General features: G+C 36.9%; 1 protein-coding gene across 3 annotated transcripts in view; it reads left to right on the forward strand.

Annotated features, from left to right (window-relative positions):
• The window catches only part of trip10a (thyroid hormone receptor interactor 10a), a 68,054-nt gene that overhangs the window by 45,992 nt on the left and 7,808 nt on the right, over window positions 1–14,254 (forward strand). Inside the window, exons 10-11 of one of the 3 annotated variants that reach the window (XM_056454086.1) lie at window positions 6,597–6,761; window positions 12,010–12,119. In XM_056454086.1, coding sequence (XP_056310061.1) covers window positions 6,597–6,761; window positions 12,010–12,119 — 275 coding nt within the window. Of the gene's footprint in view, window positions 1–6,596; window positions 6,762–10,511; window positions 10,533–12,009; window positions 12,120–14,254 lie in introns of all 3 variants that reach the window. The other 2 variants (XM_056454087.1, XM_056454089.1) reach the window with 2 other exon arrangements.

Raw genomic sequence — 14,254 nt, forward strand, 5'->3', positions numbered from 1 at the left:
ACAGTTCACTCTTTTGGTACCTGTGATAACGGAAGCAGAAATAAATACATATTGTATTGTACTGAACCATAGCACTCAGTGGAATCTGGCAATAACTGAACCAAAGGTGACATTGAACAGTCAAAGGTGGTGAAAAGTTGGTAAACCAGATTGCACTAGATTGTCCATTCTGGCCTAACAACTCTACATACTGTAGGTAAACATCTGTCCCAACTGCTAATAGTCAATCAGAATAAGAAACCAGGGGTGACCAGTCCTACTCTCAGTGGACCGTAATCTTAAAGTCTTAAAGTCCTCAATCTCGGTCCTGGAGGGCCAGTGTCCCTACAGGGTTTAGCTCCAACTTGCCTCACCACACCTGCCTGGGTGTTCCAAGTATACCTAGTAAGACCTTGATTAGCTTGTTCGGGTGTGTTTGATTAGGGTTGGAGCTAAACTCTGAAGTACACTGGTCCTCCAGGAACAAGTTTGGTAACCCCTGGTTTAGAGCATAGTTCTCAAACTCGATTCCTGGAGGGCCACAGCTCTGCACAGTTTTGCTCCAAAACTAATCAAACACGGCTGATTTAACAAATCAAGGTGTTTAAAACTACTAGAGACTATTAAGCAAGTGTGAGTTGGAGCTAAACTATGCAGAGCTGCGGCCCTCCAGGAATTGAGTATGAGACCATTGGTTTAGAGAATTTTTACAGGATTTTCCAGCAGGGATCTACGGTTTGTGTTCCTCAACAGGTATCCAATCCTGCTCCAGAAGGACCATCATCCAAGTTTTGCTCAACACTTGTCTGGAAAAGGTTCTAGTAATCCTGAAGCTCTTGAATAATTGGTTCAACATTAAGTAAGGTTGGAGCTAATCTCTACAGGCCTTCCAGGAGCAGGATTGGACACTCCTGCCTCAAAAGATGACAGAGGGCAGTCGTAGTACAGTAACAAACGGTTGGCTTGAGATGATTTGTGGCTTAGACACGGTTGTCAAAAAGTCAGCCCAGAAAAGGTATTAGATCCGAAGCTGTGGTCTCTTGCACCCTTCGTCTCCTTGCCAAAGCTGAAAGATGCATGATGTTGAAATCCACCTTCATCCTTTCTCACCCAAACTCTCAATCTTTCTGGCGTACCCAACACAGATCTTTGTGGTATTCCATTGCGCACCTTTTGCATGGCTGTTTGGCTGGCTGTGAGTGGGGATTGAAAAGCCCGTCTCAGTTGTTTAGCTCAGCGTGTGACTCTGTGTTCATTCTGCTGCGTCTGTGCTTTTCTGTGGGACACTGGTTCTTCTGCCATGGGCCTTAACACACACACACTACTGCTATTATACGCTGTCAGTCCAATCACAATGACACCTTTGTGCAGTGTGTGCCATCAGGAAAGATGCTCGGTTGCATCTGGTTAAGTTGTTAAGGAGAAAAACCCTCTTAAAATGACGGTTGGAGGCAAAGCATTACTAAAACATTCCCTTCTCTCCAGTCATGTGATGATTCAATAGGTCTTTCTCTTTTCCAGAGTCTTATAAGTGTTTTCTAGGAACACTCCATCTTTATAATAATAACATCATTTCCTTGTTCCTGCATCTCCAATAATCATATTTCCTGCTTCTTCAACACTTGGCTTTCTTCACGTGACCTTCTGCATTTCCAAGTTTGTCTGGGCTTGCCAGCTTCACTGTTCAGTCTTCTCCTGTTTCTTGTTTAAAATTCATTCTTTGCCTGGCCAATTAACATTTATTGCGGTTTTTTTTTTACGTTTTTTGCAAATGTTGCCCCTCAAATCTGCTTTGCTAGTAGTTTAGATCAGTGATATCTTTATCCATTCTCTTTTGCTTCTTGTTTTTATTTGCTGTGCATAATTTTTTTCTGGCTGCCACAGTCGCAGTGTTATGCTGTGTTCCCATTAGATGCGTCACGCGCGAACAATTCACGTTATTCGCGCAGTTTGAGCTTTTGTTGGTGTTGGCAGGAGGATTTCTTCTCGGGACACCAACAACAGGCACTGTCATAATCACTCCTCTACAAGAGCAAGCTCATGATTGGATCACACGGCACAAATGTCAGCTAAAGTTCAGATTTTCCAACTCAAGCGAATCGTGCAAACCGCATGGTACTTGCTTTAAAGTCACAAATCGCTCATCTCGCGCCACTTTATTTGCACGAAATGCGCTGCAGAATGTCTATTCGTGTCTTTGCATTGACTTAACATGTAAATCACTTGCACTTGACGTGTTTGGTGTGAACGCAGGATAAGTGTTGAAACCAGATTAAAGGGAAATATTATTTTTAGCACCAATCTGTCATTTATTTAGCCACAGAACAGATTGTTTGAAACAATTTTAGGATTTAAAACTTTTTTTTTTAATGTATCAGGGTTATTTGTGTTATTCCAGTTGATGAGTTGCCCATTTAATATTTCTTTTATTACAGAGGCACTTCCACTGTAAAAAGGTAATTTAAAGTTCATCCAAAATCACGCTTTAATTTTTTTAATGTCTTTCTTTGGTCAGGATGAAAAGCATCATCACATTTATCAACACTACCTGACAAAAGTCTAGTCACCTATCCAAGTTTTAGGAACAAGAAATAATAACTTGACTTCTAGTTGATCATTTGGTATCAGAAGTGGCTTAAATGAAAGGCAAAGGCCTCTAGGTTACGCTTGTCATAATCATTGTGTATGACTCCCATGGGCTTGGAGGACTGCTAAAGTGTACTTACAGGAGTTCAACAAAATTCTTTGGATTTATCTTCAATGCCTTCTCCATTATTTTACCCCAGACATGCTCAATAATGTTCATATCTGGTGACTGGGCTGGCCAGTCCTCGAACAGAATTTGCCCTCTCCTGTGGTTTGTAATGTAATGGGCAGCACAAATGTCTTGATACCTCAGGCTGTTGATGTTGTCATCCACTCTGCAGATCTCTCGCACCCCCATACTGAATGTAACCCCAAACCATGATTTTTCCTTCACCAAACTTGACTGATTTCACTGAAAATCTTGGGTCCATGCAGGTTCCAATAGGTCTTCTGCAGTATTTGTGATGATTGGGATGCAGGTCAACAGATGATTCAGCAGAAAAATCTGCCTTCTGCCACTTTTCCAAATTAACAACTAGAAATCAAGTCATTATTTGTTGCTCTTACAACTGGGAAAGACGAGAAGACTTTTGTCAGGTAGTGTATCTTTATGAAACCATAATAGAAAAAAGGTTAGTGTACAGAGCAAATTAAATTTATAAGGGCTTCTTCATTCTCAAGCCTTTTTGTTTCTATGTTGTCCAACAAAAATCAGAAGGTCGATTGAGCAACAAATGTCTCAGAGTATTAGATCCATTATGGGGTGAAAAAAAGCATAGCAGCTGTTTTACAGATTATTTATATCGTGCTGTAGGCAGCATAAGAGTTAAATTCTCCTGGGAAGTTTCCTCTTACGAGCTTGGCTATTGTGAATTCAATGTGATGTGCATTCAAGTGCATTTAGTTAGAAAGAATAGCTATATTTTCTGCATTAAAAAAAAAAACAAAGTCTGGAATCTTTTTTACTCTTTCAAGACAAAACAGAACAGTAGATTTGCATTATTCTAGATAGTTTGGATAATAATAGGTCTGTTAAACTCCTCTTTTTTTCAATCAATAGTACACAAAGTATGTATGGATTAAAGAATTATGATCAATAACCTTGCCAGAGTAGTGTATCTGACCTCAGTTTAAAAAAACTTAATTCATTTATTTTCTTTTCGGCTTAGTCCCTTTATTAGTCTGGGGTCGCCACAGCGGAATGAGCCGCCAACTTATCCAGCATATGTTTTACGCAGCGAATGCCCATCCAGCTGCATTTAAAAAAAACTTGCCAAATGTTTTTGTGGTGCCTTCATCATTTAGACATCACTTGAAGGCCACATTCTCCATTGAACAAAAAAAGCCAAGACTTGATTGTGTTCTAACAGAGCCATTGGGCCTCATTCATGAAACTTTAAATAATGGGAGTAATTTTGTGAATCTGGTAGTTAAAAGTGTGTATGATGATGAATTCCAATCATTCTTAGATGATTAGTAATTCATAATTAGTGTAATCCCTGCCCCTGAAATAAAACCATGTTAATTACATGTGCAGGAGTGGTGTGGGTGACCTTTGGATTCTCTTCTTGGGTTTGGCTGCAGTATAATATCTAAGATACGCTAATTTGTCATACGGCTAAATTAATCACTGAAAGAGTTATGCTTGCAGGTACTGCTAAAGCTCATAATAGATAAATGGCAATCTATAGACAATTGAAAATGTGAAATTGCTACCATTAAATACTCAACTTGCTAAGCTGTTTTAACTTTTCACCTCAACTCTACCAACATCTCCCAATTCGTACTTATCTTTAGTATTGTAGATTGCTGGGCTTTTATCAGAACTCAAGTTAAAGTCACTTCATTGAGCCCCTCCATTGTGGGAGGCAAATAACCTTAATAGCTTAAAGACTACCTAGAAATGTGGATAAACAAACTTGTTAAACATGATAGGACTTACAAAAGCTTGAAACTGTAAACCCGGATCATTCTAAACCCTTGGTAGATATAATCCTGGCTTTCTGTCTTTCACAATGTTCATAATTAACCCAGGATTAAAAGTAATTCCTACACTTTCAGAAATAAAGTTACAAGAACTGTCACTGGGGTGGTACCATTTCAAGGTGCATATTTGTTTTAAAAGGGTCAATATTGGTACTTTTTCCTAAAAATTTCAAGAAGTGCAATTTTTTATATTTTAGGTAATAATATGTACTTACCAATATAGTTACCCATATAGACCGTTTTAGTACAGATTTGTACCTTTAAAAAAACATACCTTTGGAGCTAGATCAGTCCCAAAAATAATATACTTACAAATTGAATTTTGTAAATGTAAATTGTGTTGTGGGTGAATTAATTTTATTTTGTAAGTTCAAAACACGATTCAACAATACAAAAATCCAATTTATAAATTGAAAACGTGATTCCTAATCCAATCCATAAATTCAAAACCCGATTCAAAAATACACAAATCCAATTTGTAAATTCAAAACACGATTCATAAATATACAAGTCCAATTCATAAATTCAAAACACAATTCTAAAATACACAAATCCAATTTGTAAATTCAAAACACGGTTCATAAATACTCAAATCTAATTCATAAACTCAAAACACTGTTCATAAATACAAAAATCCAATTCATAAATTGAAAACGTGATTCATAATCCAATCCATAAATTGAAAACCCGATTCAAAAATACACAAATCCAATTTGTAAATTCAAAACACGATTCATAATTATACAAGTCCAAATCGTGAATTCAAAACACAATTCTAAAATACACAAATCCAATTTGTAAATTCAAAATACTATTCATAAATACACAAATCTAATTCGTAAATTCAAAACACTATTCATTAATACAAAAATCCAATTCATAAACTGAAAACATGATTCATAAATACACAAACTTTTTACGTAAATTCAAAACAGGATTCAAAAAAGCACAAATCCAATTCATAAATTGAAAACGTCACATCAAATTCATTTGCTGGAAATAATTATGATTTTAAATTGCAAATTCATAAATTGCGTGTTTACAGATTTACAAATAGGATTTGTACCAATAGTATAATGTGCTGTGCATGTATCAACTTTATTTTGTAAATGTATTATTTTTTAAACTGATCTGGTTCCAAACATAACTTCTACCACCCCAGCTCTTGTACCTTTATTTCTGAAAGAGTGTATTCATGAACTGAGATTTATTTGCTATATTTACCTATATTTACCTTATATGCGCTATATTAAACCTAAATTAACATCATATTTGCTGTAATTGGTCAAATGGGAATAGCGTCTGGCTACAATGGCTCTAGCATTGGGCATTTTTAAGTTATAATTTGCAGACTGCTAGCAATCTGACTACCATTTACTCTTTATATTCCGAAGCCAATGACTGTTATATAGACCAAAATGTACAGAAGACCAGATCATAACAAGCGCCCATATGATCAAAAATATTAAACAATCAATGACCACTATAATTGATTACTATGACATCAAATGTACTGTAAGCATTTATTAGTGTGACAAACTTGTTTAGAATGACAACAACCTAAAATGTTACATGCATAGTTTGGAAAACCCTGTATAGGGTTATTAAAATGTAGTTTTATTAGTTCCCATAAACAAAAACAAAGCTTCTAGAGGTTGATGCACCATTAACTTGTTTGGTAGCAACTAATAATTGTAAAAGTTTGAACACTTTACATTTTTAATTAGATTAATTAGATTTAATTAAATGTAGGTACGAACAATTTATGCACACAAATTCCTTGTTTCATGAACGAAGCCCATTGTTTGCTTCTTCATCTGGCTAACTGCATTGCTGGTTGTTGTGGGTCTTGCTTCTATTGGCTCTTGCTAAGGTGGCTCCAGCGTTGTCCTCGCTGCTGTGTTGATGTTGCTTTGAGGTGTTTGATGGTGTCTCTTTCTTTTCCCTTGTCATATGTGTGTGTTTTGTTTGTTTTTACCCTTCCCTCTCTATCCCATCGTCCTCTACCTGTGTTCCTCTGGGTTTGTGCCTGGTGTCTGTCCCAGCTCCCCTCATCCTCGCTCAGTCCTTACTCCACACCCCCAATCCCCACGCCTGCTAATGGACCCCCTTCCCCCAAGTTTGGCCGGGACCCCCTGTCGTACTGTTTGAAGGAAATCAATAAGACAGTCAAACCCCGAATCTCGTCTTTCCGGACCCTCAAGAGAACGGTGAGTGTGACTTGTCAGGGATCAAGCAACCTGACTAAACCTGTGGGCTGCCGTTGCTGGCACGTCTCCTTAAATCCTTCAGCAGCACATGATTGATCTGGGTCTGAGTAGCGGTCACGTTCACCTGAATGGTCACAGCTCCTTCAGCACTTGTCTTTAACCATCACCACATCTATTTCTGCCACACTCTCTAATACAACACTTCTTGGCTGACTTCACAACTAGCCAACTCGAAAGGACTCATAAGAGTAAGGGATGTCACCAAATATACAGTAAACCGAATACACAGTAAACCCCACTGTGTGGTATTTTCCGCACCATAAGGCGCATCAGTTTACAAGACTCAGTCTCAATTATGGGGTCGATTTCTGTACTTAATCCATAAGTAAGGCCCATAAGTAAAGTATTATGAGGCGAATGCTAAAACATGGTCTACAAAAAAAGGTAACGGAAACAAAACGGTGAGTTTAGTTCTAGTTTATTCTACTATTTAACATTACATTCATAATTTTTTTTAATCAATCTTCTCCCACAAATCCATCGAATTCCTCATCTTCTATGTCTGAATTGAACAGCTGGACAATTTCACCATCAAACATGCCGGGTTCCCTCTTAACAAAGTCTATAGAATACACGAAACACGTCACCGTATCTTTTTTTGAATGGGGGAAAAGTGTAACGGTCAATATAGTGAGTGAAGCCCTGCCTACTAGTACAGGAGCCAATCATCGATTGCTATATGGCGAATAAAGCCTGCCTTCTAGAACAGGAGCCAGTCATCAATCGCTACAGACTGACAATACTCTGGTGGAGAGGCTCAGACCAGATGTGAATTTCGCCAGATTTTTTTTTTGTGATTTGAATGTTTAGAAATTAAACATACTGCCCGAGAGGCGTTTCAAAGATGGCCGCCAAGTAAAATGACTTGCCTTAAAGGGACTTTGCTGTTAGTCAGTCTCTTTGCCAGGTGGCAGTTCAGCAATAATGCTGGCTTTCGTGAAAGTTCGCACAACAGTTAAAGCAGATAACTTAGCCCCGGTATCCACAATCCATTCACACATGGTGGCATAACTTGCCTGGCAACAGTCTTAGTAAAGGTGTGTTTGCCATTTGACATGTACTGCTCCCAAGCCGCTCGCAACTTAACTTTGAATGCCCTGTTTACACCAGTGTCCAGTGGTTGGAGTTCTTTTGTTAATCGCTGCCAGCGTATGTACTGTACGTATTACAAACAAAAAAAGAACTGCAAATAAAAATAAAGCAGTGCAAAAACTAAAATATTTGCAGTTAAATAAAAAAAAAAAACTACAAATTATTTGCAAAACATTTTTTATAGCATTGCCTTTACAAAACCCATCCAGTCAAATGCAATACTCAATTAAATTTGCTTTTTAGTCAACTGTGAGTTCACAATGTGTATTTCTCTTCGCACTTCATCACCTAGAGCCACAGTATCACCGAGGTGGTTTTAAACTGGATTTATACTTTCACCTGGTGCCACATCACGCACCTCTGCTGAGTGCGCGCGCACCTCGCGAAACAGATAAGGCTTTTATACTTGACGCGTTTGCCATTGTGATATTCTTTAAAATGACAGGGGGCGGTTAAAAGGAACTGACCGTAAAATCAGACGGATAAACGGAGAAGTAGGAAGTTTCGAAGATTTTTATGCTAATTATTTTTATTCTTTTCTAAATTATTTGAATGATTATAAAGATTTTTATGACCATTTAAGATTTTTTTAAATCAAACTTTGATGCATCACATGCTTTTGTTCACATCTCGGACAGTTTTACTTTTTAAAGTTTATTAAGATATTAACAACAGAACATGGGTTTCTCTACAAACATTTATTTTTTATTATGGCAAGAATAAAAGCAAAAAAAAAAAAAGTACACTTTTATTTAACTCACTCAACAATTGACACATTACTGTCTGGCTAATTTCTGTGCTCTACTGATATGATAAAGGCAATAACGGTCCAACATTCCTGACCATTATCACCAATAAAGTCTAGAAAAACAGGGCATCAGTATATAGTAAACCGATAGGTTCAAATGTGCTTTTCCAGTTATCAAAGAAATAATTTGTGAATTCATTTTAGTTTTGTAGCTATTAAATTGTTTTAAATTCAATATTGTAATATATACATCAGTATAAAACCTATGAATGGTGGAAAAACATGTTCTTTAATTGTGTATTAAAACCATCGGGTCTCCACTTTTGCCATGGCCTCTCTTTTGGTTTTAACAAACTTATCCTTCAGAATCAGGTTTTTCTAAACTTTTTTAACAAAAACGCTCTTCCTTTCCCACTGCTGTTGCAATTTCTAACCAAGAATTATTGGTCATCTAAAGATGTCTGTACAGGTGTACCTGTTTCAAACAAAATCTCTTCACAAAGTAATTCATATTCAACTCAAATCAGTTGCGGCGTCACATGAACCATTCGCTCGAGTCTAAAAACAAAATCATGTTCTCTGCCAGCCGAAATCATGTTGCGTGCATATATACATATATATATATATATATATATATATATATATATATATATATATATATATATATATATATATATATATATATATATATAGTTTTTTTTTAATTGCAAATATTTTAGTTTTTTTGCACTGCTTGATTTTTGTTTGCATTTTTTTTTTGTAAATTTCATTTTTATTTCTCAAATAAATTTTTTAAAGCGTTTCATTTATTTATTTATTTAATTTATTTATATTTTGCTCAATATTTTTTTTTTTTTTTGCAAAACTTTTTTTTTTTTTGCAAGTGTATATGGCCCTAGATTGACTACATAAATCTGAATCTGTTTAACTGTAGTTTTCTCACAACTCTAAAATATACATTTTGATATGCTTATTATGATATTGAGAGCAAAAAACAGCTCATTTGCCTGTTCATCAATGTCACTCATTACGGATGATCTCTGGATGTTTGTTAACATGGTTTCTCTGCTCAGGCGTTTTGAACTTCTTTTTACTCCAAATAAAGAAAACCTCATTGTGATTTATATTGGGGCCTTTATCTCAGTCTGTCTTATTCTGTGACTCAATAAATGAAAGTTTGGTGACAAATGAAACATCTACTGTTGTTTCAGTCTCATTCCCACTTGAATCACCATTCCATACTGGCAGGAATTCAACATGAAGCTTCCTGAAGTAAGAATGGGATTACACTCCAAATGTTGCAGGCTGTCAGAAAGAATTAGGATGCAGTTCACATCGCAACTTTGCTTTGAATGAGTGTGATGTGTGTTTGTCCCTTTGGGGCTTGAAATATAGTCATGTGTGCCGGAAGCACTTGTCAGCTTCTGAGAAAACATGACTTGGTTTCAATAAAAATAGACTGTTCTGCTTTTGCATTCCTGCTTTATTAGTCATGTAAGTTTGGGGCGAACCTCAGTAAAATGCATGTTTACACCATCACAAGTCAGCATTCGTGCTCTTTGGAGGAGATTTGGGTAGGACAATAGTGCAGTGAATCATTTTCACTGAATCAGAGCTCAACATGATCATGCACACTATCTAGGGCTGTGCCTAGTACTTAAATATACCCTGATTTTTCATCCCATGGTTCCCAGAGTTGATTTAATGAAGAAGCAGGTCACCTAAAAAAGCTGAGAATGTTATATTAGTATTTTGCTCTGAAGTCAGAGCTGCATTTGCGGCTTGCAGTAAAAATCGGCTAGTTGATGCCAGCTAATAAACACTGTCTGTTTATTTTCTCTCTCCCTCAGTTTACACCAGAGAAGCCCACGGTAATCATTTGAAAGTGGTGTGGGTCCCGTATACATAAATGTGTTTCGCTCGCTCTGTTTTTATTGGATCATTTTCTGCTTGTGACGGATTTCACTGGCCACAGCTACATCTTTACTGCAATTACAGCTTTTCTATCAATCGCTATGTTGGAGAGGTGGCCATTTACAGCAAAAAGGCTCCGTAGCCTCCGGGTTAATTTACAGTACACTATCCATCATGGCTCTTAAACAGTGTCAAGTCTTTCTAGGGTGAGACACTGCAACACAAAGGCACGTAAACAACTTGTGTGTAATGAGGCTGTTGTGGGGTAGTGTGCTGGACATGCTTTAAAGATGCATTGATCAATCTATGCACATGGTTTAAGTGCACTAAGGGGTTCTTAAAGGAATATTCTAGGTTAAGTGAAGTCTATAGTAATGAATGATAAGATTGTGAAAGGATCTATAAGGATGTATATTTTAAATATAGCCACATTATTTTAATTATACATGGATTGCTACTAAACGTTATATGAACAGTAAAAATACCAGTTAATTTCTTTTAAATGATGATTGTGTGAACAAACACGGGAACTAGAGCAATTTATCTTTGCCCAGTTTCTCTCTACAGAATATGTAAGTGATTAAAAATGCTTTTTGTGTTTTTTTAAGCTGTTTATTTTGTATTTTGAGTTTCTGACATTTTTTTAAATTCCTCACAAAAGTGATTGTCAACATTTAATTTTTACGTTTAATTTTCACTGCTGAAAGTCCAAACATTGAAGAGCAAATCCATCGATGCGCAGATCCACAAGTCACAAACTAAGCAAGCCAGTGGTGACAGTGGGAAGGAACAAACTTTACCAATTGACGAAAGTGAAGGAAAAAAAAAAACTTGTGAAAAACCAGGCTCAGTTGGGCACGACCATTTCTCCACTGGCCAAACTTCTTGTGCAGAGCTGCAGTCTAGTATCCCCAGGTGGAAGTAGAGAATAAAGAAAATAATTAGTGTAGTTGCAGTTCATAGTGTATTTAAACAAGAGATATTAAATATCAATGCAAAAACGAAGTGCTATCTAGTAGTTATATATAAACAAACACAGAAACAAACATGTAAAGTATATGAGTAAAATACAGAAAAAAAGTGGACAGATTTGAAATATCTCGATATGTGCTCATTGCATATTCTTCTCAAAAACCTAGAACATTCCTTTGAGGAAATTGTTTATTTATCCATCATTTCTCCTTGACACTTCTGTCACCATATATAACAAAAATGTTGCCAAACTCTGAAAGCCAACAGCCTATTTATATGTTTAAAATGATGCTGGTGTTGAAATGCTACATTACAGCTTCGTCTTCTTCAAACCTGATCTCTCACTGCGGGTCTCTGGGTCACGTCTGTCACCGCTCGTGGTGTTGGAGGTCTGCCTGTGTGTGTATGTGTGTGTTTGTATGTGTGAGACTCTCTGTGACAGTAGATTTGATTTCTCCTCAGCCGGTGGACACAGAAGGCTTCACTCATCTTCCTCCAGAGCAGCGGCGCAAACGCCTGCAGCAGAAGATCGACGACATGAGCAAGGAGCTGCAGAAGGAAATGGATCAGAGGTGAGTCTCTCCTGCAGCCCTCACCACAGGGTTCCTACAGGTCAGGGGATTTCTGGAATACCATCGAATTTTAAAACGTCTATTCCAGATATTGTAAGTCAGGGAGTTTTATATATTTCTGTTCTGGAATATCAGGGATTTTTGGTTGTTATTTGAAATTTTACTTCCCATTTATCAAATGTATTCTTTGTTATGGTGTGGTTTTAACATGTTGTTTCATGTGTTTTTCTTACTGTTATGGTTTGGGTATTTTTTACTGCCATTTTATTCTTTTTCCCAGTTGTCAACTGTCAATCAATTGTAGTGACTTAACTGTACCTGTTAAAATACTTTCTGTGGCTGTATTTTTTTTGTCTTCTCTCCTTGACCAGTCCCTCTTGGATTTTCAGGACAAAATTTTGGTTATTGGGACCTAAAATGACTAAAGTGATTTTTAAAAATATATTTTTTATAAATATAACAATTGCTGCTGCTTATTATTATTATTATTATTATTATTATTATTATTATTTATTTGTTGTCGTTAAAATATACACAAATTTACACATCTATTTTGTTTTAAATGAAGTTATTACTTTTCATCATGACTTTTTTTTGACCTTAAAAATCTTTGGATCTCAAATTTATATAAAGCGAATGCAGAGAGAAAGTGCTTACTAGGGTTGGGCGATGTCGACCAGTTTGGCATCGTATGATGTCTAATGTAAAACATTGCGATGCCAGCTCAGCATCATGATGGCTATCTCTCTGCCATCAGTGATGGACGATGGCATCGTCTATCGACTCAACCCTAGTGCTTACCTCTTAACCAAATAAAAACATGATATTTGATACATGAAAGACTCCAAATGCTCAAAATAAATGATTGTTCACAAAAATATGTTAATATTAAACATTATAGCAATCGATAAAACATAACCTTGTCATAACCTTGCTCAAATAGGCTTTGGCTGAATGCGCATTGCGATAATATCACATGACGTAACTAAACCGAGTCACACACCTAAGAAGAACAGGTCTTTGTCATATAAATGACCACTCAAGAAATCGCACACTGGATGAGCACTTTCTTTCAGACACTTATTTTTAAATCTCTACAAATCTCTAGAAACAACATTGTGCAATTCTGAGTGTGCCTCATACAGGTGAGTGGGCTTGACAAACCACCTGTACAAAAAATATCCTTTCTCTATATGCACCGAACACTTTTCTTAAACTCCATATTACAAGGACTCTATAGACCTTTTTCTTGGCTGCTGCATGGAGGGCGCCATAGCGACCAGCGTCTTCCTGTAGAATGTTTAGAACTTCCGTTTACATTATTTAAAACCGGTAATTTGCGATCCGAAAATGGGTTTCAATAGCGTTTTGAGTGGATTACAGAGTGATTTTGTGACACACAACTTTGAAAGGTGTGTGTTAAAGCCGTTATAATCTGTCAGATGTGGTTCAAGCGCGAGAGGAAAACTTTCTCCTAGTTCACGTGTCTGCCGTCAGAAATACAGTGTGTGTGTGTGTGTGTGTGTGTGTGTGTGTGTGTGTGTGTGTTCCCGACCTGTCAGCTGTTAGCTCAGGGGTTGTTCAATGCACACACACACACACACACGTAATACTTCACTGCATTATAGAGCAAACCAGATTACTGGCATGAAACTTAACAGATATGCAAGTCATGCAATTTACAAAAATGACCAATAAAAGTCTGTTACTGATACTCTGGCTGATGTGCATGTTGATTTTAATCGGGAGCCGTTTACGTTTCATTTAGTTCGTTTGTGTTGTGTAACATTAGTATTTACCATGGTTTGTGTTTTTCTGTCATTTCAAAACGTCACTTTAGTTTCACTTTGTGACGCTTGTTTAATCAATGTGTTAGTGGGACAGTACAGGCTACGTGTGTGTGTCAAACATTTTGGTGAATTACATTAGATTGGGTTGGTTATATATTTGGAAAGAAAGAGAAGATGTTGACTTTAGCAATGACGATGCTTCATTTAAAGGCACAAGATGCCATCTGACACACAGGGGAAAATGCCTTGCACCAGTTGTTTTCCATCCAATTAACGTTAGATCGCATTTTTTTAAATAATCAGTCCAGGAGGTGGCACTGATTGACAACAGTATTAGTTCAAAGA

The sequence above is a fragment of the Danio aesculapii genome, chromosome 3, assembly GCF_903798145.1.
Source record: "Danio aesculapii chromosome 3, fDanAes4.1, whole genome shotgun sequence".
NCBI classification, from domain to species: Eukaryota; Metazoa; Chordata; class Actinopteri; order Cypriniformes; family Danionidae; genus Danio; species Danio aesculapii.